This window comes from Sycon ciliatum, chromosome 7, assembly GCF_964019385.1.
Source record: "Sycon ciliatum chromosome 7, ocSycCili1.1, whole genome shotgun sequence".
NCBI classification, from domain to species: domain Eukaryota; kingdom Metazoa; phylum Porifera; class Calcarea; order Leucosolenida; family Sycettidae; genus Sycon; species Sycon ciliatum.
In genome coordinates, this window is record NC_088649.1 from 35,087,915 (window position 1) to 35,112,914 (window position 25,000).

The 25,000-nt window shown below is 48.3% G+C and overlaps 2 protein-coding genes and 2 non-coding genes across 5 annotated transcripts in view; 3 read left to right on the forward strand and 1 right to left on the reverse strand.

Moving 5' to 3' along the window:
• Window positions 1–1,203: 1,203 nt before the first annotated feature.
• On the forward strand, window positions 1,204–20,222 carry LOC135821403 (S-adenosyl-L-methionine-dependent tRNA 4-demethylwyosine synthase TYW1-like). Of its 2 annotated transcripts, XM_065334472.1 has the most exons (13): window positions 1,204–1,338; window positions 2,567–2,716; window positions 3,340–3,463; window positions 3,997–4,049; window positions 4,387–4,505; window positions 4,843–4,952; window positions 5,319–5,390; window positions 7,006–7,111; window positions 9,430–9,565; window positions 10,085–10,264; window positions 12,479–12,577; window positions 13,464–13,520; window positions 18,725–20,222. In XM_065334472.1, the coding sequence occupies exons 2-13, from the start codon at window positions 2,681–2,683 to the stop codon at window positions 18,887–18,889; spliced, it is 1,257 nt and encodes a 418-aa protein (XP_065190544.1). In that variant the 5' UTR covers window positions 1,204–1,338; window positions 2,567–2,680; the 3' UTR covers window positions 18,890–20,222. The 2 variants fall into 2 exon arrangements, with proteins under 2 accessions (XP_065190544.1, XP_065190545.1); XM_065334473.1 differs by lacking the exons at window positions 1,204–1,338; window positions 2,567–2,716; window positions 3,340–3,463 and adding an exon at window positions 3,483–3,522.
• Trnah-gug (transfer RNA histidin (anticodon GUG)) lies at window positions 7,646–7,717 on the forward strand. Its single transcript has one exon. It is a non-coding gene; the product is annotated as a tRNA-His (tRNA).
• On the forward strand, window positions 12,150–12,221 carry Trnah-gug (transfer RNA histidin (anticodon GUG)). The gene has a single exon. It is a non-coding gene; the product is annotated as a tRNA-His (tRNA).
• Window positions 20,223–21,074: 852 nt separating the features above from the next.
• LOC135821405 (uncharacterized) overlaps window positions 21,075–25,000 on the reverse strand; it is an 11,677-nt gene continuing 7,751 nt past the window's right edge. Inside the window, exons 5-8 of the mRNA XM_065334475.1 lie at window positions 24,705–24,822; window positions 23,680–23,786; window positions 22,749–22,832; window positions 21,075–22,363 (exon numbers count right to left, since the gene is read on the reverse strand). Coding sequence (XP_065190547.1) covers window positions 21,964–22,363; window positions 22,749–22,832; window positions 23,680–23,786; window positions 24,705–24,822 — 709 coding nt within the window. The 3' untranslated portion in view covers window positions 21,075–21,963. The remainder of the gene's footprint in view (window positions 22,364–22,748; window positions 22,833–23,679; window positions 23,787–24,704; window positions 24,823–25,000) is intronic.

The window sequence follows — 25,000 nt, forward strand, 5'->3', positions numbered from 1 at the left end:
TCAAATCATAATACCGTAAAAGCCCCTGTATACGCCCACTCGAAATAACGCCCACCCTCCGTGTACACGCCCAGTCAGGGGAAGACAACACTTTTGTTTCAAAATAGCGCCCATGCCCATGTATACGCCCAGGTATGCCGGAAACACCAGTACATGTACAGGTACTGATACCCAATACTTACTGCTATCCCTATTCCAAGTATACGCCCGGTTCCAAAATAACGCCTGTGACCTTGTATACGACCAGGAAATCAACCCTGCTATTCTATACGCCCGGGGCCTATACACGGGCTTTTACGGTATTATTTTGATGAATTGCCCGGAATTTTTGAAGAATTGTCCAATGTGCATGCATGTTCGTCACTCATCTGTATATACATGTATATGTGTGTACGCCTTGCTTGACGTACAGATCAGCATCCGAGTGGATCGTCAGCTTGCGCAGCTCTCAGCTTCTCGTCTCTACAAGCGTGGCTTTGGTGATGAGAATGTTGCACAGAGTGCGCATGGAGGTATGTGTGTATTCTCTCTCTCTCTCTCTCTCTCTCTCTCTCTCTCTCTCTCTCTCTCTTTCTCTCTCTTTCTCTCTCTTTCTCTCTCTTTCTCTCTCTCTCTCTCTCTCTCTCTCTCTCTCTCTTTCTCTCTCTCTCTCTCTCTCTCTCTCTCTCTCTCTCTCTCTCTTTCTCTCTCTTTCTCTCTCTTTCTCTCTCTTTCTCTCCCTCTCTCTCTCTCTCTCTCTCTCTCTCTCTCTCTCTCTCTCTCTCTCTCTCTCTCTCTCTCACACACACACACACACACGCACACACACACGCACACACACCTTGATCTTGCCCATTGCGTACTCAATGATAGCGAATGTCAGGAAGTTCAAGTGAGGATACGAGCACAGAATTTGGCACGTCGTTTCACACACGCACGCACACACACATTCCTTGTTGTTGTGTCAAACACTTGTATTGATGTGTGACTGGGATTACAGTATGGCCTGACTCACAATGTGGACTGTATAAACCACCTTTGTGTTGATGATTGTGTTGTTAACACTTTCTCGCATTTCATTTGTCAATATGTGTCTATGCTCCAGGCTTGGAGGCTGACTTTGATGTATGGGCACAAGGTCTCGTTGCGCAACTGACAGGCAAGACGACCGCCGAGAACACATCACCGTCATCATCAGCAAGCGCTGCGGTATCACCACAGGCCACGTCGTCATCGTGCGGAGGCAGCTGTACGTGTGGCGCGGGAAGCGGTGATAGTGGTGCGTGCGGTGGTGGTGGTGACGATGCCGGTGGCTGTGCCGATTGTGGTGGCTGTGCCGAGCCTGACGATGAAGATGAGGTAATTGCACCTGGCGAGGGGAGTTTCCCCTTTGGCTTGCCTCCTGCCATGAAAAGAGTCAACCAATTGACGTACAGTGGAACTCACTTTTAAAATGAGTACCGACTGTAGTATGACAGACTCTTGCTTAGTAGTATGGACATTGTCTGGAGCAAGCATGAAATAAAAATAAAATGTTGTCAGTCCACAAATATGCGTAACAAAATTGAAGAGTAATGGTACGAAAGGCCTTGTCAAACTCTCCGTGGCTTCTGTGCTTCACGTGTTAGTCAACAAACAGTCAGCTCATATTCATGGGTGCATTTTTGCATGCCGTTAGGTCGCGCATAAAAGCAGGTGCTCGCGACCGTATAAGCCGGGGTTCGAACCATGCTTCTATTCAAAACATGCTTCTATGTCAACGTAGTCAGTGTACACTGTGCAGTGCATACTGCCACGCATGTACTTGCATGTGTACTTTGCAGAGAGCGGCTTCTATTCAAATCGTGCTTCTGTGTCACGGCGCGCTTCGAAAAATCGGCTTCTATTCGAGTCATGCTTCTATACGGGTCGCACTTTTATGCACGACACTACAGTATTCATTTTCAGCTATTTTCGGCCTGGGCCTTCGAGGCCTAAACTTCGCCGCGGCTGAAATGTTGGTTGCAAGGTGCAGTGTGATAATACATACAGGCATCAGCAGTACGGGCGGAAATTTCAATGCGGCCGAAATGTGTTTTATCCCTCGGAGGCTGAAATTTAAACAAGCTGAACATTTATAGATTTACGGTAGTCCATCTGAGTCGTGTCACCAGTCTCAACATTCACTTAACCACTAGCTAGAGATTTGTGTACGAGCTTTTAGGGACTTTCCCCGTCCTATCACGTCGCAGGTTTCCCGTTCTCCATCTCCGCTAGATTGAGTACAGTGTTCTCTCTCTCTTTCTCACTTGATCTCCCTCCCTCCCTAGCTGCATTCCTATCGATGCCTGGTCGTAGGCTATGATTCCGAGACCTCCGGTCGGATGAGCCTCGCCAACCACATCGGCACATCGCCCCTACTCCCCTTTGTCTTGTTGTCCAGTGTCATTTCAGTTGTCCTCTTCCCCTGATTATTACTAAGGCTGTGTTTAAAAAAATAAAATAATAAAAATAAAAAGTGTGTCCCGCAGTTCCTGGTCATGTTGGTAAGGTTCTGTTTGCTTGCTTTCGTGTTGTTTTGTGTGTGGTTGCTGGTGCTGCTGGCCAGGAGTTGTATGAAACAACAAGCGAAGAAGAAGAGGATGACGATGAAGAGGAGTTGGCTGATGAAGACGCTGGTCTCAGCTTGAACACGGACGGCGGTGTGATTGATCTCGAGGACATGGGAAAGGTTGTGAAGAAAATGAAGAAGGCCAAGGTATGTGTGTGTGTAGGAGGAGGGGGGATCGGGTATCTGTGTGTGTGTGCGTCTGTGTGCGTGCGTATGTGTGTGTGTGTGTGGGGGGGGGGGTACATGTATGCTTACCATAATTATTATAATTATAGATGTACAGTGTACCTACAGCATTGGATGTACAGTGTGCCATATTTAGATGTAGGCTCGGCATGTGCCAGTGAACGTTTCCAGTTGCCCACACCCATGACTTAGTCACTATGTTATTCCTGGTGGTCATGACCTTCACTTATCCATGTACTGTATAGCATGTTATTTTCGGTGTAATTTTAATTTCGGTAGAGAAACCAGGCACCTAAATTTAGATTACACCTAAAAGTCGCTATTGTATGCACTGTATGTGAAGGATACACTGGTCACCTAATTCTACATTACACCTGAAACCTGGCAGGTCCCTGATACCGAAAAAATACACCTAAAATTGCATGTTGTACAGTATTGCTCTGAACCACTGATGCTGATGTTGCTGCTGATGATGCTAATTCTCTTGTTTCGATTTTGCTGTCACCGTGGCTGTTGTTCTTGTTCTTGTTCTTGGCGTAATTGTCGCCACTGTTCTTGTTGCCATCGTTGCTGTACCATTGTAGAAAGATCGCGCCGCAGAGGAAGCAGCTGACCAGCAAGTGGCACTGAAATCTATCGGTGGTCGAAAGGCAGCAGAGCGTAGAGAGATGGTTACTCCTATGTTGAGGAAAGCACTGACCAAACAGGGTGAGTTAGTAGTAGAGAGATGGTTACACCCATGTTGAGGAAAGCACTGACCAAACAGGGTGACCAAACAGGGTGAGTTATTAGCTACTGCCACAGCATGATCTTTATCTACGTTGTTAGTGTATAGTATGTGTGTGTGTGACTGGGTTCTGGGCAGGACTGCCATTCTCTACGTTGTCAGTGTATAGTATGTGTGAGGGACTGGGTTCTGGGCAGGACTGCCATTCTCTACGTTGTCAGTGTGTAGTGTATATAGTAGCAACCTTGTATAGTGTCAGTGACTGGGTTCTGGGCAGGACTGCCATTCTCTACTTTGTCAGTGTGTGTGTGTATGTGTGTGAGTGTGGCCGTGTGGGTGGGCGTGTGGGTGGGCGGGTGGGTGGGCGGGTGGACAACTTCGACTCTTCTCTATCAGCCACCCGACCTGTAACTCCGTGTGTGTGTGTGTGTGCGTGTGTGTGTATGCGTGTGCGTGTGTGCGCTACACTTCCTTGTGCAAACGTGCGTATTCTGTGCACGCTCCCTATCTGCAGGTTATCAAATTGTCGGCAGTCATTCCGGCGTGAAATTGTGTAGGTGGACAAAGGTGAGAATGAGGGGATGGTGTGCAGCCGACATGTACGGTGTTGCACAATGAAGTCCAATCGTGTGAGTCTGCTTTGCCCTTGATGCCCTGGAAGTGGTTCACATGTACACGTTTAGGTATGTAGTCAGAACTGGTCCCAGGGCATCAGTTTTGCACTTTGGGTCGGATTTCAGTGAGCTCGTGCACACTTGACATTGGCATCGTTCCTCTGCTAGTACAGTCTCCTATAGTAGTACAGGTCAGACCACCTTTGAAGAAATAAAAGGACTGTACATTTATTGGGGAAAATACGGTATGCGTGTGTCTGTGTGTGTATGTATCTGTCCATGCACTACAGTCCATGATGCGTGGACGTGGTGGTTGCTACAAGCATACTATGTACGGCATTCAGAGTCATCAATGTATGGAAGCCACACCAAGTCTGGCATGCGCTAACAAGTGTGTCTTCTGCTGGAGGTAACTACCGTACTCTCCCCTTTCCATGATAAATGCATGTGTGTGTATGCGTGTGTGTGTGTGTGTGTCTGTTTTTTCTCTCTCTCTTTCTCCCTCTCCCGTCACTCTCTCTCTCTCTCTCTCTTTCTCTCTCTCTCTCTCTCTCTCTCTCTCTCTCTCTCTCTCTCTCTCTCTCTCTCTCTCTCTCTCTCTCTCTCTCTCTCTCTCTCTCTCTTGCTGATGGTGATGGTGATGGTAGTGTTCATTTCTGAACCATTGCCATATCGAGAACAATCTCACTTGGAACACATTGCATGACGTGATGTGATGCTTGTTGCGTCTCGTTCACACCTTGCAGACATCACACCAATCCTGTGGGCACAGAATGGCGGTGGAAGATGGACGGACCGGAAATGATTGTTGAAGAAGGAATGCTCAGCCATTACAAGATGATCAAGCAGTTTAGAGGTGAGGACTTCATCAATCTGATTTTCTGACGTTCTCAATAAATATGACTAACAAGAGGCAATGACTTGACAGCTAGGATCTTACATCTTTTGCTGTTATGCTAGGGAAGTTTTGTGTGATTTGACAAGTGGACGAAAGGGGACCTCAATTCTTGCCCTTGTGTATTTTTCCGACTCTGTGTATGTTGGTGTGTGTGTGTGTGCGTGTGTGTGTGTGTACGTGTGTGTGTACGTGTGTGTGTACGTGTGTGTGTACGTGTGTGTGTACGTGTGTGTGTACGTGTGTGTGTACGTGTGTGTACGTGTGTATGTGTGTGTGTGTGTGCATGCATGTGTGTTCGTGTGTGTATGTGTGCTTGCATGTCAGGTGTTCCCGGTGTAAAACCGGAGCGTTTCTCTGAGGCACATAACATCCAGCACTGCGCTCTGTCACTCGTCGGTGAGTTCATTTCTTCTGCTGAACATTCTGCTCATGAGACTGTATTCCCTGCTTGTATTTTGCCACACTGTAAACGGCTAATTTTAGCAACGGCGATATTTTAGTGACTTTAGCGAAAGGAGTGTTTTCGCTTAAAGGGGAACTGTCACCAAAAATTTTCTATGTCTTATCTTGTAGTTCTTTGGCTCCTGATCACGATGGTGTTATTCGTTTTTCTCTGCAATGACTGGAAGTGGGTGAAAACTTGAAAAGGAGGTCCCCAAAATTGTCCCGAAGTACCGAGTGACGTCACACCGGACTTGACCTCCACGCGTACATTCATCGTCAAAAACGAAGTCCAGCCCGTGTGCTGGTCGATCGAGCCAACTGTTCGATGTACGGTGCACGCTTGCCTTCTGAACTCGGACACTCGATGTGTACGTTGTACACAATGAGAACGCCGAAAAGGGACAAAATAAACAAAAGTCGACAGCAGTTTGTCGCACTGGTACTTCCTCCACGAAGCTCCAGCTCTTTGTTTTATTTGTGATTACGAAGGAGTAGAAGGATGATTGTTTTCTGTTAGTGTGACACACATACCTCGTGCTTGAAAATGATGTCGTTGTATCGAAGCTGAAGGTGGCGGTGTTGCCCAACCGGCTCTGAAATGAAAGACGTCCGAGTTTGTCATCTGCATCTTCAGCAACATCGCCAGATGAATCGCCTTCACGTACCTACACTGCGTTCCTTTGGGGCTCGGGTTGGTGGTGTTATCGCCGGCCGGAGGAGTACTGTTTTCTGCATACGCACTCATCATCGTGTTGTTCCTCATACGAAAAGTTCAAAACAACGACGTACTTCCGGCCGTGCTCACAAAATAAAACTTAGATCCTCGCGGAAGAAGTGAAAAGGTGAAAGCTCAGCTGCTTTATATTTTGATTCGGCTGTGTAGCTGCACGTGGGTCTCTGCCTCTTTGGCATTCTCCTTCGGTACGACGTACCCATCTGTGTTACAGTTCAAAAGGCACACGTGCACCGTACATTGGAACAGCTAGCTCGATCGACCAGCACACGAGCTGGACTTCGTTTTTGACGATGAATGTACGCGTGGAGGTCAAGTCCGGCGTGACGTCACTCGGTACTTCGGGACAATTTTGGGCACCTTCTTTTCAAGTTTTCACCCACTTCCAGCCATCGCAGAGAAAAACGGATAACACCATCGTGATCAGGAGCCAAAGAACCACAAGATAAGACAAAGAAAAATTTTGGTGACAGTTCCCCTTTAAGTTTTGCAGCGCCAATCGAAAAATGTGCATGTTAACCACACTCGTACATCCTTCATTTTAAAGTGTGAAACTCGGATCGCTAGAATATTTCATCGTGAGTTGGTCCAGATTCAGAAACGCTGAAACGTTTACCCGCTACATTTAATAGCCGTTCTATAGTACACATAAGCTTTCCTTCACGTGTCAAGTCGGCGGAATAGTGCGAGCTCCAGTGTGGGGAGCAAACCCTTTTCAAGCTTTCCTTCTGAAGTTTATATTGCAGCACACGGAGAAGTGTGCTGCCTAGCTTGTTATGCGTGCACTTGTGCATGTATTCATGAGTGGTGTGTGTGTCGGTGTGTCTATTACAGGTGAACCAATCATGTATCCGGAAATCAACGAGCTGTGTCGCCTACTGCACAAGAAGATGATCTCCACTTTCCTCGTCACCAACGCTCAGTTCCCCGATGCTATTCGGTAAGCTATGCACACACCGAGTGTGTTCGATAACGCACTTGAATCGATTCATGAATGGAATCTTGCAGTTCGATGTTCATGTCATGAGCCCTGGAATCGATTCGGAATCCATTCACCCTATTCACACGGGGTGATGTGAATAGCGCGAATCGATTCATGAATCGATTCGCGGGCATAATCAAACGTACTCACTGCTGCTGGTGCTGGTGGTGCTGCCCAATGAATCCCCATCTCAGCTATACGCTACCAGTCCCTACACCAGTGTACAATCATGTCTTGCTCACACAGGTTTGCCACTGTACACTGCACACTGCACACTGCACGGTCAGCTACAGTTGCGCTCACTGAAATCCGACCCGGCGTGCAGAACTGCCGCCCTGGACCAGTTCCGATTACATCATTGTGTGTGTACATATTAAAACATGCACTCTGGAACAGATTTGAGTCAGAATCAGCCATCATCAAACATCTGTGCCTGTGTGAGAGAACTTGATTCCAATGATGCAGCTGACTTGATGTGTGCTCCTGTAGCAAGCTGTGATCGTCTAGTGGTTAGGACCCTACGTTGTGGCCGTAGTAACCCAGGTTCGAATCCTGGTCACAGCACACTTTTTTCTTTTTTTTTCTTTTTTCCTTGTCTGTTTATGGAGACTTCAACTGCCACTGTGCTGTGTGCTGCGCTGTTTGTTGGAGGTTTTATCGTCTTCTTTCTTTTTTTTTCTTCCCTTGCACCTCCTACAACCCTCCAGTGAACAGAACCAGTACAGTTGAACATCGATTATCCGACCACCTCTGGGCAGACAACTGTCAGGCGGTGTTCAGATAAGGCAAATGTTCCGGATAAGAAAAAAACTGTCACTCACACACTTTCAGTGGTTATTACTAGCCGCACGACCTTTTTACTTTTTACTTTTCAAAATTTTCGTATTTTTTGAATGGCTCACTACATGCACAGTGCGTACTCTACGGCACGTGCGCCCAAAAAAACTGTTACGGATAATCGAATGGTCGGATAGTCGATGTGCGGATAATCGATGTTCAACTGTAATGCAATTCTCACGCAGCTACTAATGGTACCAAGAGTGTATCATCCCCAAGAGTGTGCAACTCTGCATACGGGTCTCCGACGGCGAAAATTCACATCGCGTGTCTCAGATACGTTTGTACGATAGCGTGCGCGCAATCCGAACATCATGCTGGCCCATTGCAGGGGAATTTGCATACCCGCAGTGAGTTTCTGTCGGAGAGTGCTTTTTTTATTACTCCGCTGCTCGCTAAAAACGGGCTAGAAACGTACAACTACGACACTGCACCACGTGATGTGAGTTTTCGCCGTCAGCGTACCCCATAGAAAGGGTATCAGGAGTTGCACACTCTTGGGGGGGGGGGGGGGGGGGGGTAATAGCTCTTGATGGTACATGTACAACCAAGTCCTTATTTGCCGTTGCTCAGAGTTTCGTGGGCTTTTTTACGTGATAGTCGAAACGCTGAGTAACGGCAAATAAGGACTTGGTTGTGTCATTGTTGGGCTTTTATTTATAGTCGTTGAACCAAACAGGCAATGGAGCCTTCTCACAAGGAGACGACTTTGAAGAGGAGAGGGCAGAAAGAGAGTGGGGAGGGGAGATTGCTGTGTGAGAATTATGGTCTAGAGAGGAGGTGGGAGATGGATTTGCAAAAATGTGACCGAACTGTTTGCAGCTAGATAGAATGTATGAACAGCATTCTCTGGATGTACATGTCAACATGACTGATTCTACCCTGAGAAGTGAGAATGTAGCAGTTGAAGTGTTGCTCTGCTCGCGATCAGAATCAGCCATAGGTACTGTCAGCTACTGTAGAAGCCATACGTATAACGAAGTGCTAATTCTAACGAGTTGACGAGGAGAAATCTGTCGTTAAAATAGAATCGTTATACAGAAATCGGTACATATACTGCTGCTATTGAGCATTGAGATTGAGTGAAAAATCGTACACGTAGACCAGTCAATTTTAGGAAATGGTTATATATGCGCCTCGTTAGAATAATGGCTTTTACAGTGTCATGCTTGTGCTTTCTTTGTACTCGTTTGTAATTATTTTGTACTCGTTTTTTACTCATTTTGTACTAATTTTGTACTCGTGTTCTTGTTTTGTACTCGGTTTGTACACGCCGTGAGCACAGATGTGGAATTGTGAACCGTACAAACTCTATTCTGGTGGAAAGTGACACCAATCAGGCTCTGGTAGCACCACTAGACCACCATCATCACAGCTCATTTACGTGGAATGCAATTCTATGTGTCTTTGTGTGTGTGTGTTGTTGTTGTTGCCCCTAGCAACCTGGTACCAGTTACACAGCTGTACGTGAGCATCGACGCCAGCACTAAGGAGTCGCTGAAGAAAATCGACCGGCCGTTGTTCCGTGACTTCTGGCCACGCTTCCTGGACAGTTTACAAGCGCTATCGGACAAGGTGTGTGCCAGTGTCGGTGGAGTTGAAACTGTGCATGGTAGTGCATGTGTGTAGCGCTTGGGCTGAGTAGCCTCCTCCCCCCCCCCCCCCCCCGGCCGTGACATAGTCATGAGGGTGAAAAGGTGGTGTCACTGTCGGTGGAGTTGAAACAGAGCATGGTTGTGTGTGTGTGTGTGTGTGTGTGTGTGTGTGTGTGTGTGTGTGTGTGTGCGTGCGTGTGTGTGTGTGTGTGTATGTGTGTGTGTGTGTGTGTGTGTGTGTGTGTGTGTGTGTGTGTGTGCGTGCGTGTGTGTGTAGTGCTCGGGCCGCGTCATGCACGGTGGTATTTTATTCATGAGGTTGAATTTCTTTGGCCAGGACTGCACTTGTGCCGTGAAGTACCTCTATCCCCACTTACTGTTTGTGTGCTTGCGTGTGTGTGTGTGTGTGCGTGTGTGTGTGTGTGTATGTGTGCATGTGCATGTGCTGTATTGCCTGCACACACTGCCGTGCACCACCATGTCTTGTTACTTTGAACAGGGTCAGCGCACAGTCTACCGTCTGACGCTGGTGTCCGGCTGGAACACGGAGGAGATGCAGGCCTACGCTAGTCTGGTTGCCCGCGGCAACCCGGACTTCATCGAGGTGAAGGGAGTGACGTACTGTGGAGATTCTAAAGCTTCCACTCTGACCATGAAGAACGTACCGTGGCATGAAGAGGTCAGTCACTCTACAGTCTACAGGTCTGTAATAAGCCCATTGCGCATTGCCAAATATGGAATCAAGAGTACATGAAAACCAGAGTGTGCAGCTCGGATGGGTTGCTGTCACGGCGAAATTCCGTGATTACATCATTTTAGTGGTGCAGTGCGTACAAGCAGGATTCAAGCAGGTCTCTTTCTGCACAACTGCAGCTCAGTTGCACGCACTACGCCATTTCCCGCCTCAGATCTGCACCAAAATGATGTAATCACGGAATTCCGCCGTGACAGACACCCATAGCAGAGAAGGCCCCAAGCTGCACACTCTGGTTTTCATGTACTCTTGATGGAATGTATGAGTAAAATACATGTGAGTACGCTGGGATCAGCAATGCACTGTTCAACACCGCAGACGACCATGCCCAGGTGGCTGTGTGGGGTGTTTATGGTACAAATTAAAGCATTGCGCAATGGACTTATCTCTCCTCCTCTTCTCCTCCGTGCGCCGCTCTCAGCCTTCAAGTACCCGTAAGGGCCGTAACCCCTTCATTGTTTGGGATTGTTGTTATGTGTAATGGCTACCGAGGGTTGCCATGTGTCGGCTGAGAGTGCATTCCCTGTGGGAGAACTGGAGCTGTCTACTCTCTCTCTCTCCCACCCCTCCTTGCCCAGCACAACACAAAGGCGATGACGCCTGTTGGGAATTCCCTAGCACAAACAAGTAAAAACACACCAGCGAAAACGACAGCCTCTTGGTGGAGATGTATACATACGAAGATGCAAGTTGGCAATGGAGAGAGAACAAGAAAAGAACAAGCAGAACACAGGAGAAGAGGAGGAGAGATTGTTGCTTTGTTGAACAGCCCAATGGTATCGTTCACATTCTATTGATCAATATTAAGTACAGTGCTGCTGCTGCTGAATGCAATCTGATCAAGGAAATCCATGCTGCGTGGCCGGGCCGCGCTGTGCAGCCCTCGACCTGTGAACACTGGGATGCGATGGTGAACGGGTGCAGCGGGGCGCTGTGCAGCCCTAGACCTGTGAACACTGGGATGTAAACTGGTGCAGGGCACTATGCATCCCTAGACCTGCGAACTGGTGCAGGGCACTATGCAGTCCTAGACCTGCGAACACTGGGATGCGATGGTGAACTGGTGCAGCGGGGCGCTGTGCAGCCCTAGACCTGTGAACACTGGGATGCGATGGTGAACAGGTTCAGCAGGGCGCAAACTTGACTCGTATTCCCATTGAGAAGCGCGGTACAGGCACTTGCTGTCGTTTTCGTTTTCGTTTTCTTGTTTACGGGCATGATGGCAAGGTTTCCGACGGTACCCACTGTTCTCTCTTTTTTTAAGAGAGTTTCTAGTTTCTAGTTTCTACTACATGTACATGTGTGCGTATAACGACACTCGGCCGGTCGTCAGAAACGTGTCCTTATTCGCGAAGTGTCGTTATACCCGAAGTCTCATTATATGTATACAGATAGTATGGACTTTGCTCTGGGCTTGGAAATTCTGTCGTTATCCGCGAATTGTCGTTATATCCGCAGTCGTTATTAAGGAAGTCAAGAGTACATGTCCATGTGTGCGTTGAGCGTCACGTTCTGGGCCTAATAAGTTGAACTCAAACGTCAACTGCAGCTGTGTGCCCGTCGTCATGAAATTGTGTGTCAACCGCGGTGAAGTTTGACACGCAATTTCCATACGTCGTGCCGGTTCTGTTGTACACACAGCACGCACACACACACAGTATGAAAAAATCCGTCTTGGTCTCGAACCTCGACGAGGATTCCATACGTACTTTGACACATTTTACCGTGCGCCAGAAGCTCTCTTTTTACAGCAGCCGATCAGGTCTTGACAGTTATTTACTCGGGGCAGTAATGTGTGCTCCTGTAGCAAGCTGTGATCGTCTAGTGGTTAGGACCCTACGTTGTGGCCGTAGTAACCCAGGTTCGAATCCTGGTCACAGCACACTTTTTACTCTTTTTTTCTTTTTTTTCTCGCCGTGAATCGGTTGAAATATACCTTGCACGTGTTGTTGGTGTTGTCTTTCATTTTACTTCACCAAGTGAACAGGCGAACGTGCTTTCTCATCAGAAATAGATCCAATTCCTACAGAATTTGGTGTTGTTTGAAATCTTTATTCTCACGATGGCCGGTGATTATTGCTATTGTTGTTGTTGTTGTGGTGTGGTGTGTTGTGTTGTGGTGTGGTGTGGTGTTTGCAGGTCGTGGGTTTTGTACAACAGCTAGCCGATCTGTTGCCAGACTACGAGATTGCGTGCGAACACGAGCATTCCAACTGCTTGCTTGTAGCCCACAAGAAGGTCAGTGATACTTGTACACAAACACGTGCACACAAACACACACACATGCATGAACGTGCATGCACACACACACACACACACACACACACACATGAACGTGCGTGCACACACACACACACACACACACACACACACACACACACACACACACACATGAACGTGCGTGCACACACACATGAACGCGCGTGCACACACACACACACACCTGTCCTGCAGAGCCACTGCCACAGGGGTCACGTGGGCCCTGGAGGGGCATCAGAGAGGAGGATGGAGCACGCAGCCTGATGACACCAGAGATGGTGGAGCAAACGGAACCGGCGAGAACACACGCATACATGAGGGAACGAATAACGCTGCTGGGCAGTCGGCCGGGGGCCAGTCCACGAGCACGCACACACACACACACACCTTCCTTCCTTCCTTCGCCCACTGCCACGATAGGCTATGTGTCCCCAAAAGGGGCGACTTGAAGGAATGCTGTCTTCGGGACGCGGCATGAGGCCCTGCGAGTCCGGCGGGACGTGAACGGCTCACACGCACACACACACACACACCACACACACACACACACACACACATACACGCACAAACCCTGTAGTTTAGATAGATGAGGAGAGCTGCACTGCACTGGTGGTGATGTAAGCAGCGGTAGTCAAAGCATCATTTCTGTGCCTGTGTGTGTGTGTGTGTGTGCGTGTGTGCGTGCGCCTGTGTGTGTGTGTGTGTATGTGTGCCTGTGTGTGCCTGTGTGTGTGTGCGTGCCTGTGTGTGTGTGAGCACGCGCTCGCGCGCGCGCCTGTGTGTGTCTGTTTCTGTGTGTGTCTGCTTCTGTGTGTGTGTGTGCCTGTGTGTGTGTGTGTGTGTGTATTTGTTTGTGTGTGCGTAGTTCAAGATTGACAATAGATGGCACACGTGGATCGACTATCCTAAATTTCATCAACTGGTAAGCCTTGCTTCATCCCATCTACTGGAAAGCATAATTTGCGGCTCGTTGGTATAATATTATGATACCAACGAACCACAAATAGAACGTCTCGATATGCGTGTACTAAACCACTCGTTCCCAACGCTCACTAGGAACAGTATAACCAAGAGTACATAACCCCCCAGAGTGTGCAACGCCTGATCCAGCTCTGCATAGGGTCTTGGTCGAGCGTAATCGGATATTTGCCTCATAATACCGTACACATCTGAGAGGAACCGGGGGGGGGGGGGGGGTCGCGGAGACTCTCGGATCAAAAACAACGGTGCCTTGCCTCGAGACTGGCCTTGTGCTGGTGTGGAGCGTATGCATGACATCAGAAGATCCGATTACGCTCGACCAAGACCCTATGCAGAGCTTGATCAGGCGTTGCACACTCTGGGGGGTTATGTACTCTTGGTATAAGTTTATTCTCACTCACTCTCAACCCTCCGTGGCGACAGTACAAGTGGATCGATTTCTGCGTAACTCGTTCTATTTTAACGACAGGTCTCTCTTTGTTAACTCGTTGGATATAGCACCTCGTTAGATATACGGCTTGTAAAGGACTAGTACGCTGCAGGTGTTAAAGAGACATTGACGGAGTAATGCGGTAGTATTCATTTTATTTACCATCGGATGCCTCAACAGTGATATACACAACTCTTAAGAGGGCCGATAACGGGATAAGTAACTTGCACTTACCTCAGTCCAGGAGACTTTCTCTTCGACAGTGTTACAACAACACGTCCAAACACTGCGACCAGTAGCAAGCTGCCAATCACTATTCCTGCCATTTCCCCACCAGTGCTGCAAGTGTTAAAGAGACATGGACGGAGTACTGCAGTTACTTGCACTTACCTCAGTCCAGGAGACTTTCTCTTTGACAGTGTTACAACAACACGTCCAAACACTGCAACCAGTAGCAAGCTTCCGATGACTATTCCTGCCATTTCCCCACCAGTGCTCCATATGGACCTTTCACGTGGAATAATCGTGGTGGCCACTTCTCCAGTCAAACAAAAGCAAAAGAAACACACTAAACCAGTATACACACACTGACGCACAGACGTGGAGAAGTCTCGAAGTCTTGCTGGGTGGTGGAGAAGACTGCAGCATCGTCGGCAAAAAGTGTCTCAGTGGCACGGGTTGGAAGTAGCCGCGACTTTGCGGTGCGATCACCGACGAGTCTACGCCCAGGCTTGTGCTTGACGGTGACGCCAACATTCGCTCCCATTCTTGCTGGCAAGGGGGAGCAGGACCAACGAATGACTGTACGACACGCCGGAAGGCGACTCTGTCAGTCGCAGCACTCCACCGACTCAGTTCAGCACTGCTATCTATGTAGATCTATGGGTGGGCTGTGAGGGTTCTGGCGACAGGACTGTTCGCACGGCGTTGGCCAAACCCAGAGAGCAATGCGCGCACCACTGTCTGCGCGGGTACCGCAGAGAGAAACCCTTGCACCACAAACGAGTGAACACAGTCATCTCCTTTCTGCAGGTCCAAGTACAATGTCACTGCTGTAAAGCAAGCTTCAGTCGTAAGAAGTTCGATGATGCATGCAGGTATCACAAAATTATCTCAGATACAGCAAGGCTGACTGTTTTATTTCACACAACGGATCACTGATGTAGCCCAAATATCATCAATGACTTAACGCTGCAAGTGTTAAAGAGACATTGACGGAGTAATGCAGTAACTTGCACTTACCTCAGTCCAGGAGACTTTCTCTTTGACAGTGTTACAACAACACGTCCAAACACTGCACCCAGTAGCAAGGTTCCAATCACTATTCCTGCCATTTCCCCACCAGTGCTGCACGTGTTAAAGAGACATGGACGGAGTACTGCAATTACTTGAACTTACCTCAGTCCAGGAGACTTTCTCTTTGACAGTGTTACAACAACACGTCCAAACACTGCAACCAGTAGCAAGCTGCCTATAACTAATCCTGCCATTTTCCCACCAGTGCTCCATATGGACCTTTCACGTGGAATAATCGTGGTGGCCACTTCTCCAGTCGAACAAAAGCAAAAGCAATACACTAAACCAGCATACACACACTGACGCACAGACGTGGAGAAGTCTCGAAGTCTTGCTGGGTGGTGGAGAAGACTGCAGCATCGTCGGCAAAAAGTGTCTCAGTGACACGGGTTGGAAGTAGCCGCGACTTTGCGGTGCGATCACCGACGAGTCTACGCCCAGGCTTGTGCTTGACGGTAACGCCAGCATCCGGCATTCCGAGCGCCAGTGTGTGACCACCGCCGAAAAATAGATGTTAAAGAGGACTGGTGCCAGTGTACGGCCCTGCCGTAGACCATTGGTCACAGAGAATGCCTCACTTCGACCACCCTCTGCCAGGACCTCTAGCATCATCCCATCGTGTAGTGAATGGATCACACTCAGCATGTTGGGGGGGGGGGGGGGGGACGGATCACACTCAGCATGTTGGGGGAACGGATCACACTCAGCATGTTGGGGGGAACGGATCACACTCAGCATGTTGGGGGGAACGCCAATGCGCTGCAGTACTGACCATAAAGCTTGCCTGGGAATCGAGTCGTTGGCCTTCTTCAGGTCAATAAACACGCACACACACGCACACAAACACGCACACACACGCACACACACGCACACACACACACACACACACACACACACACACACACACACACACACACGTCAACATGCATGGTTGAATACAAATCATGCAAACTCTGTGGCGCTTGGTCATTTCTATTACTGCAACAGACTGATATCTTTAACTAGAGCGGGGTTATGTACACTTGTCATGGAGGTTACGGAGTTGTCTCAAAGGCGCGGCCTGCCAACGAGATTTCGTGCTCCATCACGACACTCTTCCGCGACATCATTGAACACAGAAGAAGAATGCACAGCGGGTTTGCCATCTCCCCGCACCTGTCTCAGACTCTCAAACTAGCGTAGTGTCTTGTGTAAAATCCTGTCTCGTATAGAAGCCGGTTTTGAATAAAATCCTGATTTTTAAGATTGGACTCTGCGGATGGAGAGCCAAGGGTAAATTTATAGTAAAGAAAAAGGACCAAGAAACTACAAGTTACCAGTAACTGGTGATGTTAGTGGACATCATAGCGGAACTTGTAGTTTCTTGGTCCTTTTTTCTTTACTATAGATTTTTAAGATCAGCACATTTTGCCTCATAATCCTGGTTAGTATTGGCCTAGATACTAGTAGGGATATGTTAAGAAGGAAGGAACAAAAGGTTACTTGAAGTAGCGGTTAGCCGTAGTTGTCCAACACTGGCAGTTATAAGCTTGTTAGTGTGATGAATCATACTGTGCAACAGTTAGCGTAATAATGGCTGATATGCTACTGCCATTCAACGATCTGACATTTAGCTCAATGACGTCTTGAATACGCATGCCAACAGCCGTATCAAGCAATCGAGCTTGTAATTGCCTGTGTTCGACATCTACGGTTAACCTGTAAACCTGTGGTCCTTTCTTCTTGTAATCCTTGGCTCACCATCCCGAGTTCAATAGAGATTTGTGGTTCGAATAGAAGCCATCTGTAGGCGCATCTTTACACAGACATCTTAAACCGGGTTCGCGATAACCTTTCTTCAAAAAAGGAAGAAAAAATTGGCCGTTCACACGTTAAGGCCGATTCACGATACAACTTTCTGCGACGCGACACGCAATTTGCGACAGTTGCGACAAGAAACTGCCTGTCGCGTGCAGTCGCAAGGCACCCGTCGCAGAAGTTGAAGAAAGTTCAACTTTTGCGACATGCGACACGCGACATACACAAATGGAGTACAGTTTCGACCCTGGGTGCACGTACAGTGCACGTGCATAGTCCTACTAGTGTATAAGGATGTCGCAAACATGAAAAGAATTGTGAACCGAGTGTCGCTGTCGCAGCTCGTCGCAGGTCGCGTCGCAAGAAGTTGTATTGTGAATCGGCCTTTAGACTTTCAGGTTTGGCAGTGTTGCAGTGGTGGGAACGGAAATGCGAGCCCAGGAGCGGTGCGCTCGCCCTGAACCAACACAGCACACTCGCCACAACCAGCCTGAAAGGGTGGACAGTGCAGTGCGTGGGTGGACAGTGCAGTGCATGGGTGGACAGTGCAGTGCGTGGCTGCGTATCTGACCTGCTGCACTGTACTCATGCTGTGCCTTGCACTTACACCTGAAACAATGGAGGGGGGGGGGGTGCAACGACACACGTGTCGCACCAGTACATAGCCATACGCGGTACCAGAAAATGAATTGAATGCTATGGAAGAAGGTAAAAAAAGAGAAGAAACACATGAGAACGAGTTCTGCAGCAACTATCCACGACTGTAACAAGATGATAAATAGTCAGAGCGTTTCTTCTCTTTTTTACATTTTTTTATTATAGGGGATTCACACACACACACACGGGTAAAACCACGGTGATGGGAAAGTTGTTATGGAAAATATGGTACTGGGGGAAAGGAAGAACCTCTCGGGGAAAAAATTGGCAAAGCCGTGGCCGTGGGCCTCAGGGCGTTTGTCATGGGAAAAATCCCATGGCTATGAGACGCGCATGTGTAGATCCTGTCTTTGGCGAGAACTCTGAACCCGTAGTTGTACGGGTGCATCGCAACCTTCATTTTCAGACAGTGCCCATCGGAAAATCATGCATGGCGAATGCAAAATATAGTGCAGAACGCACTACAAAAATGCAGTACAGATTATTTTTCAATTGCTCCGCCACAAATTCATGGCCAAACATGCGGCCAAGGCAAAACTGACCACGGGTGTGAGCGGCCCCACTCTCTCTCCTCTTTCCGGTGACCGAAGGTCTGAACTTTTACCTTGTCCCGTGACCTCAGGTTTCCCCGTGAGTGTGCATCCCCTATTACTGGCTCAGTATCCGAGTTTTAATTTTGCGTAGCAGAAGGTGATCTTCTTTCTTTGCTGTCATGCCACGGGCATGCACACTACTAGCTACAATTTGTTTCAGCTCCTCAGCACCCGTGTGTGTGTGTGTGTGTGTTTGTGTGTTTTGTGTGTGTGTGTGTGTTTTGTGTGTGTGTGTGTGTGTTTTGTGTGTGTGTGTGTGTGTGTGTGTGTGTGTGTGTGTGTGTGGTGTGTGTGTGCATGTGTGTATGTGCGTGTGTGTGTGTGTTTGTTTCGTCTGTGCACGTGGCATTCTCCGTGATGTGCGCAATACAGATGAGCGAGTATGAGGCAAGCGGTGGTAAATCTACGTTCAGCGCCCTCGACTACGTAGCGCCCACCCCAGCCTGGGCTGTGTTTGGTTGCGTTCAGCAAGGCTTTGACCCGCAGGAGACACGCTATCATCGCAAGCGTGGCAAGAAGGACATTGGCGGATGTTGAAACGTTTCCCGCAGCGCAGGCGCCCACATGCACAGGGGCAACATGATCATCATTCTGGTGGTGAATGAACGACGATCCGGGCATGTACTGGTAGTCCTGCTGGTTTTCCCCCGTGTTGAGGTTTGAGTAATGGCAGCCAGTGCGTGTGGGTGTGTGTGGGTGTGTGGTGGTGAGTGTGTGGGTGTGGGTGTGTGGGTGTGGGTGTGTGGGTGAGTGCGTGTCGGTGCGTGTGTGGGTGGGTGTATGCGTGTGTGTGTGTGTGCGCTGTGGTCATCACCTGGACGGTATCTGGCTGCTTGAGACTACAATGCCAAGTAGTGGTGTTAGCCTGTGTATACTCATCACTCATCGCTTATCACGTATCATCACTTATCATCACTTATCATCATCACTCATCATCATCATCACTTATCATCATCACTTATCATCATCACTTCATTATCACTTATCATTATCATACTCTCTACTACATGACTACTGAGTGACCTGCCTTGCAATGCTCGACCAGCCGACTACCGTTTCTGGATTGCATCATTGCCTTACCTCAGCTAGCCAGTCATGTGGGTGACGTATTCGTGTTACATCATTATCCGTGTGGATGACACAATGCATCGTGTGTGGTCTGATGATGATGATGTCGTCGTGCATCAAGTCGCACACTATTGGTAATGAGTAGCGGCAGTGCCACGTCACTAGCTGATAATAATGATGTCATTGGTCTTGGTGATGATGTCATTGTGCTATTGCACAATAGTCCTGGACTGCTGGTTGCCAACAGAGAACTGAAGAATACTCTTTTGTTTTGCTCTTTTTCCCTGCCGGTCGGCTGCTGTTTATGATTCACTTGAGAGGCATGATTCTCAACTGTACATTTTTTACCGTGTCCTTCCCGTCTCTCCCCCCCCCCCCCCCCGCATTTCTTTATTTTTTTCTACTTTCTTGACTCAACCCCAGTCACTGCGTGTCTTACTCTCCCCAGTATTACTCAGTAATTTCTTGAGCAACCACCTGCATTGCCGGCTTGCTTTGGCCGATCACTACGGTGATCACACCGTGCCAGCAAGAGTATTATAAGCTCCCTGGGAGCCTATAATACTCTTGCTGGCACGGTGTGTGTGTGTGTGTGTGTGTGTGTGTGTGTGTGCGTGCGTGCGTGCGTGTGTGTACATTACAGCCTCCTGCTTCTCTGTGGAGGATCGGTGTTGCCGAATCCTGTGCAGTGTGTCGCCAGTGCCATGTTGTCTTTTTCCCCTGTTGACTGTATCCCTTTTAGTTTACCTTCTCGTGAAAGCCCAGCTCTACGAATTGAAGTCGTTGCCTTCTGTCCATTGCACTTTCTATTGTGTGTGTGTTGGGGGGGGGGGGGGGTTCTTGGTACAGTTGCGCCAGTTGAAATCCAACCAAAGGCGTCGAGGACTGTGCACCAAGTACAGTGAAACCTGTCTAAGACGACCGCTCAAGGGACCTTCAAAACCTGGTCTCTGCTACCAGGTGGTTTCCGTATCCAGGGTCATTTGACTGGAGGTGGTATCCTTGGTCCTGGTTTCAGTGGTCGCCTTATTCAGGTGGTCGCCTTGACAGGTTTTGCTGTACTAGACTAGTATACAACTCACCTGGATGCCTTCACATACACACTGTACAGTGAAACCTGTCAAGGCGACCACCTGTCCTACAAGACCATTCGAATCAGCATCAAGGGATGCCATTTCCAGTCAAACGACCCTGGATAAGGAGACCACCTGGTAACAAAGACCACGTTTCGAAGGTCCCTTGAGCGGTCGTCTTAGACAGGTTTCACTGTACTTGCTCACTGCCAGGACTGGTCACGTGAGTCTCCCCTGAAGTGGGGAGAGAGACTCAAATTAAAGGCCATTGAACCACTCAATGGCCAACACACCCTGAAATCCCCAACCTCTGGGTGGACTTGGAAATGATCCCACTTACGGGCTCGCCACACCTCAGTAAGTGGGTGAAGACAAGGTGCAGAAAAAGGATTGGCGGCATCAGGGTATCCGTCCCGGGATCCAACTGCAGTTACCCCTGACACCAGTAATGGCTTGCTACTAGTGAGGGTGGCTAATCAGAGTGGATCTGATAATTATAAACTTCACTGGCACCATTGATTACACGCACACACACACATGCAAACGCGCACACCGATACACAACAACGCGCACGGTGCCACTCATCAAGACGTCTGTTGCATACCTACGGGAATAATGAGATTGATCTGGCGTTTCATGCTTCATTGTGGTGGCTATTTGACACGGGCCAATATAGCCATATCTCCGGCAATGAATCCATCATGATCATAACTTAAATAATAATTATTATAATATTATTTCCTGAACTGCACGAATATCAGGTCCATTTCGCACAAGAAAAAAATAGACACAAATAACTATCATGAGTAGCAGTAGAAGCATTCATTGGTCGGGGAGTAGTATTATTACTACTAGCAGTGTATGATATCTCTGCAAAGTGCTTGACAATGTGAATGTGTCTCACACTGTGTGACTGAAAGGAAAGAAATGGCATACATGTATGTTACGCGCAGCTAGCTTGCGGTCACTTTGTTGAAGTAAAAGATTCCTGAACAATGAATATGCTGTATGCGCATGCACACACATACACGCGCGCACAGCCGTACACTCGTACTCACGCGAGTGTACACACACACACACGCACACACACACGCACACACACACACACACACACACACACACACACACACACAGGTATGCTAACAGCAGCCACACTCCATCAAGTACCCAACACTATCTTGCACAGTGCACCACTCCGCTACGAATACGACTACAAGTACAAGACCATAACATTATAATCATGTCTCATCCTGAGGGTTAAGCCACTTAGAAAACAGCCATCACACGTGCGACCCACACAGTATCAATTCATTCTAGCACACAGCTCTACAGTCATCATCATGATTGTATGATGTCATCACCATGATTGTATGATGTCATCACCATGATTGTATGATGTCATCACCATGATTGTATGGTGTCATCACCATGATTGTATGATGGCATCACCATGATTGTATGATCACGGTCTCAGCACATGCAGTCATCCTCTGGGGCCTCGCCATCCCCCTCGTCCTCGTCCTTGTTCTCCTGCTGCTCGTTCTCCTGTTGCTCGTTCTCCTGCTGGTCGTGCTCAACAGCATCCGCAGATTCCGCCTGCGCAACGGCAGCCGAGGATTCTGATTCCAATGTTCCGTCAGCTTCAGCTTCAGCTTCATCTTCCTCGTCGGAGTTGGAGTTCACGGAGGTGAGCGGTCGTTTGAGATAGAGACGACTGCGTTGCACGGCCGATCGTTTGAACAGCATGATGCAGTTGATGTTGCCGCCCCGTCGCCAAGCGCCCTTGCGTGCCTGTATGCCCTTGTGTGGTTGCTTGATATTGTAATACTGGGGTAGGTTGAGTTCAAGATCCTTGACCACATTCTCCCATCTGCATAGCATACCGTGAAGAAACAGTATCGGATAGAGAAACAGACAGAGAGACAAACAGACAATTGAGTCGTGTCATCGCGTGGACAATCAAGCTATTGCTGAATCAGACAAACAAACAGACAGACAGACAGACAAACGTGTAGTGATATTATCTCAGTGATCATGCGCATGATTACATACAGGAAACCGTCCACGTTCGCAGATTGCAAGATGGACAGACACGCAGATTCAACAGACTGGCAAAGAGAGAGCCAGATAGCCGCAGAAACCGAGAGACAGAGAAACAAACAGCAAGACAAACGGACATGCAAAGGGACAGACAAACGGACAGACAAACACAACAACTTAATCATTGCCGTGACCAGTGTCAAGTAGAGACTCACTTGCATGAAAGTAGAGGCTGACTGCAGTTGCTGGTATCGCCGATGATCAGCCAGGTACGCACTTCACTCTCTGACAGAATACCTCTACAAGAGAGACAACGCCATCACCACCATCACCACAACCACAACCACAAGTACCAACAGCAGCAGCAGCGGCAGCCACAAGGATGGAAAATGCACCTTTTAGAAAGTGGGACGTAAAATTGCCCACCAACATACCTACATCTACACGTACGAGCAGGCATTGACTTGCAACGGATTCCGTCACCAACCATTGATAACTACTGCCCCTGGTACTGGGTCATAGAATAATTACACGTACATCTAGACTATGCAAGGTGAGATCCAACCCAAAGTGCAAATATTAATTTGATGACCCGGACTTCTATGGCCCAGCCAGGAAGAGGTATGAATACCATGCGCTGGATGTGGACATGTACAAACACACTGACCCGGCTCAGGTTTCAGGTTTCAGGTTTCGGTATTCTGATGGTTGCGTTAGCATGAAACTCGGTGTTACGACGACTCCCAACCCTGGCCTGTTTTCCCCTTTCTCATGCACTTTGTGCATCGAGCACTTTGCTGGCAATTTGCCACAAATTACTGCTTTGTAAATACAGTGATAGTATGAGAGTACTGATCCAGGTACTGATTCAGGATACTGATCCAGGGTACTGATCCAGGGTACTGATCCAGGGTACTGATCCAGGGTACTGATCCAGGGTGCTGATCCAGGGTACTGATCCCTGGGTACTGATCCCTGGGTACTGATCCAGGGTATTGATCCAGGGTACTGATTCAGGGCACTGGCTTTGCATTTTGTGTCGAATTTCACCCAGAGCATCGGTAGTTGATCTAGTCCTCTGGGCAAGTTTGAATTCAAAATGGTCTCCGATAGCAACCTGCGGCGATCGGTCTCCTAGCAACGCACCTGTAGGCCGAGGCGGACGTCTTGGGCGTATCTTCATAGCCGATAGGGCACATGTAGTGGTTGGTACAGTGATAGATGAGAGCACAGTCATTGCTGTGTAGAGCAGCCTGTTGTAACAAGTACACAGTACAGTACAACCAACAACAGCCTTAAGGCCGATTCACACTTCATTTCGCGTACGGGAAACGCGTCGCGTCGCAAAAAAGTTGACATGAGCTCAACTATTTCGCGTACAGGAAAGCCATCGCGCGACGGTGGCGCGATGACTTTCCCGTACGCGACATGAAGTATGAATCGGCCTATAGGTTACTGAAAGTCTACAAATTTTCGGCCCATTCAAATTTCAGCCTCCCAGCGCTAAAACACATTTCGGCTGCAACAAATATTCAGCCTGTACTGCTGCTGCCTGCTCACCGTCACACTGAACATTGAAACACAAATTTTCGGCCAAATATGATCAGGCTGAAAATAGATATGCGCCGAATACTTGTAGACTTACGGTATACGCTTACATCTTCTGTTGAAATGCTACGCACGGAGATTACATCATCAGTGAAGATTACATCATAATCTCAAATACTTTGTATGAAGATAACATCATCAGTTGAGATGCTAGGGATAGAGATTACATCATCGGCTAAGATGTTTGTATAGAGGTACCATCATCACTTCAGATACTTTCTATGGAGACTACATGATGGGTTGAGATGCTTTGACTGTATGTAGCGGCAAAGCAGCAACGCAGCTATCATGCTGGTTTGCTGCTCTTTCGCTCGTTTGCCAAGCAGTACGTTATGACTACCAATGAACCTGGTGGTGTGTACTTGGGGCCAAGAGTATATAAACTCCACGAGTGCAATCTGTGTGTGTGTGTGTGTGTGTGTGTATGCGTGTGTGTGTGTGTGTGTATGCGTGTGTGTGTGTGTATGTGTGTGTGTGTGTGTGTGTGTGTGTGTGTGTATGCGTGTGTGTGTGTGTGTGTGTGTGTGTGTATGTGTGCGTGTGTGTGTGTGTGTGTGTGTTACCTTGATCTGAGCCAGAGCCTGTACAGAGTTATAGCGCGTCTGATTGTAGCCGCGCGGTTTGTACATGTATGTTGACATACCGGAGACTTGGAAGTGAACGTTCAGAGCTTGAAACCACCTGCAGAGCATTGTACCAGAATACTGTCAGATGGGGTAACAGGGCAATGGGGTAATAGGGTAATGGGGTAACAGGGCAATGGGGTAATAGGGTAATACGGTAATGGGGTGATAGGGTAATGGGGTAATAGGGAAATAGAGTAATATTGTAGCGAGAAAACAGGACAACAGAATAGCAG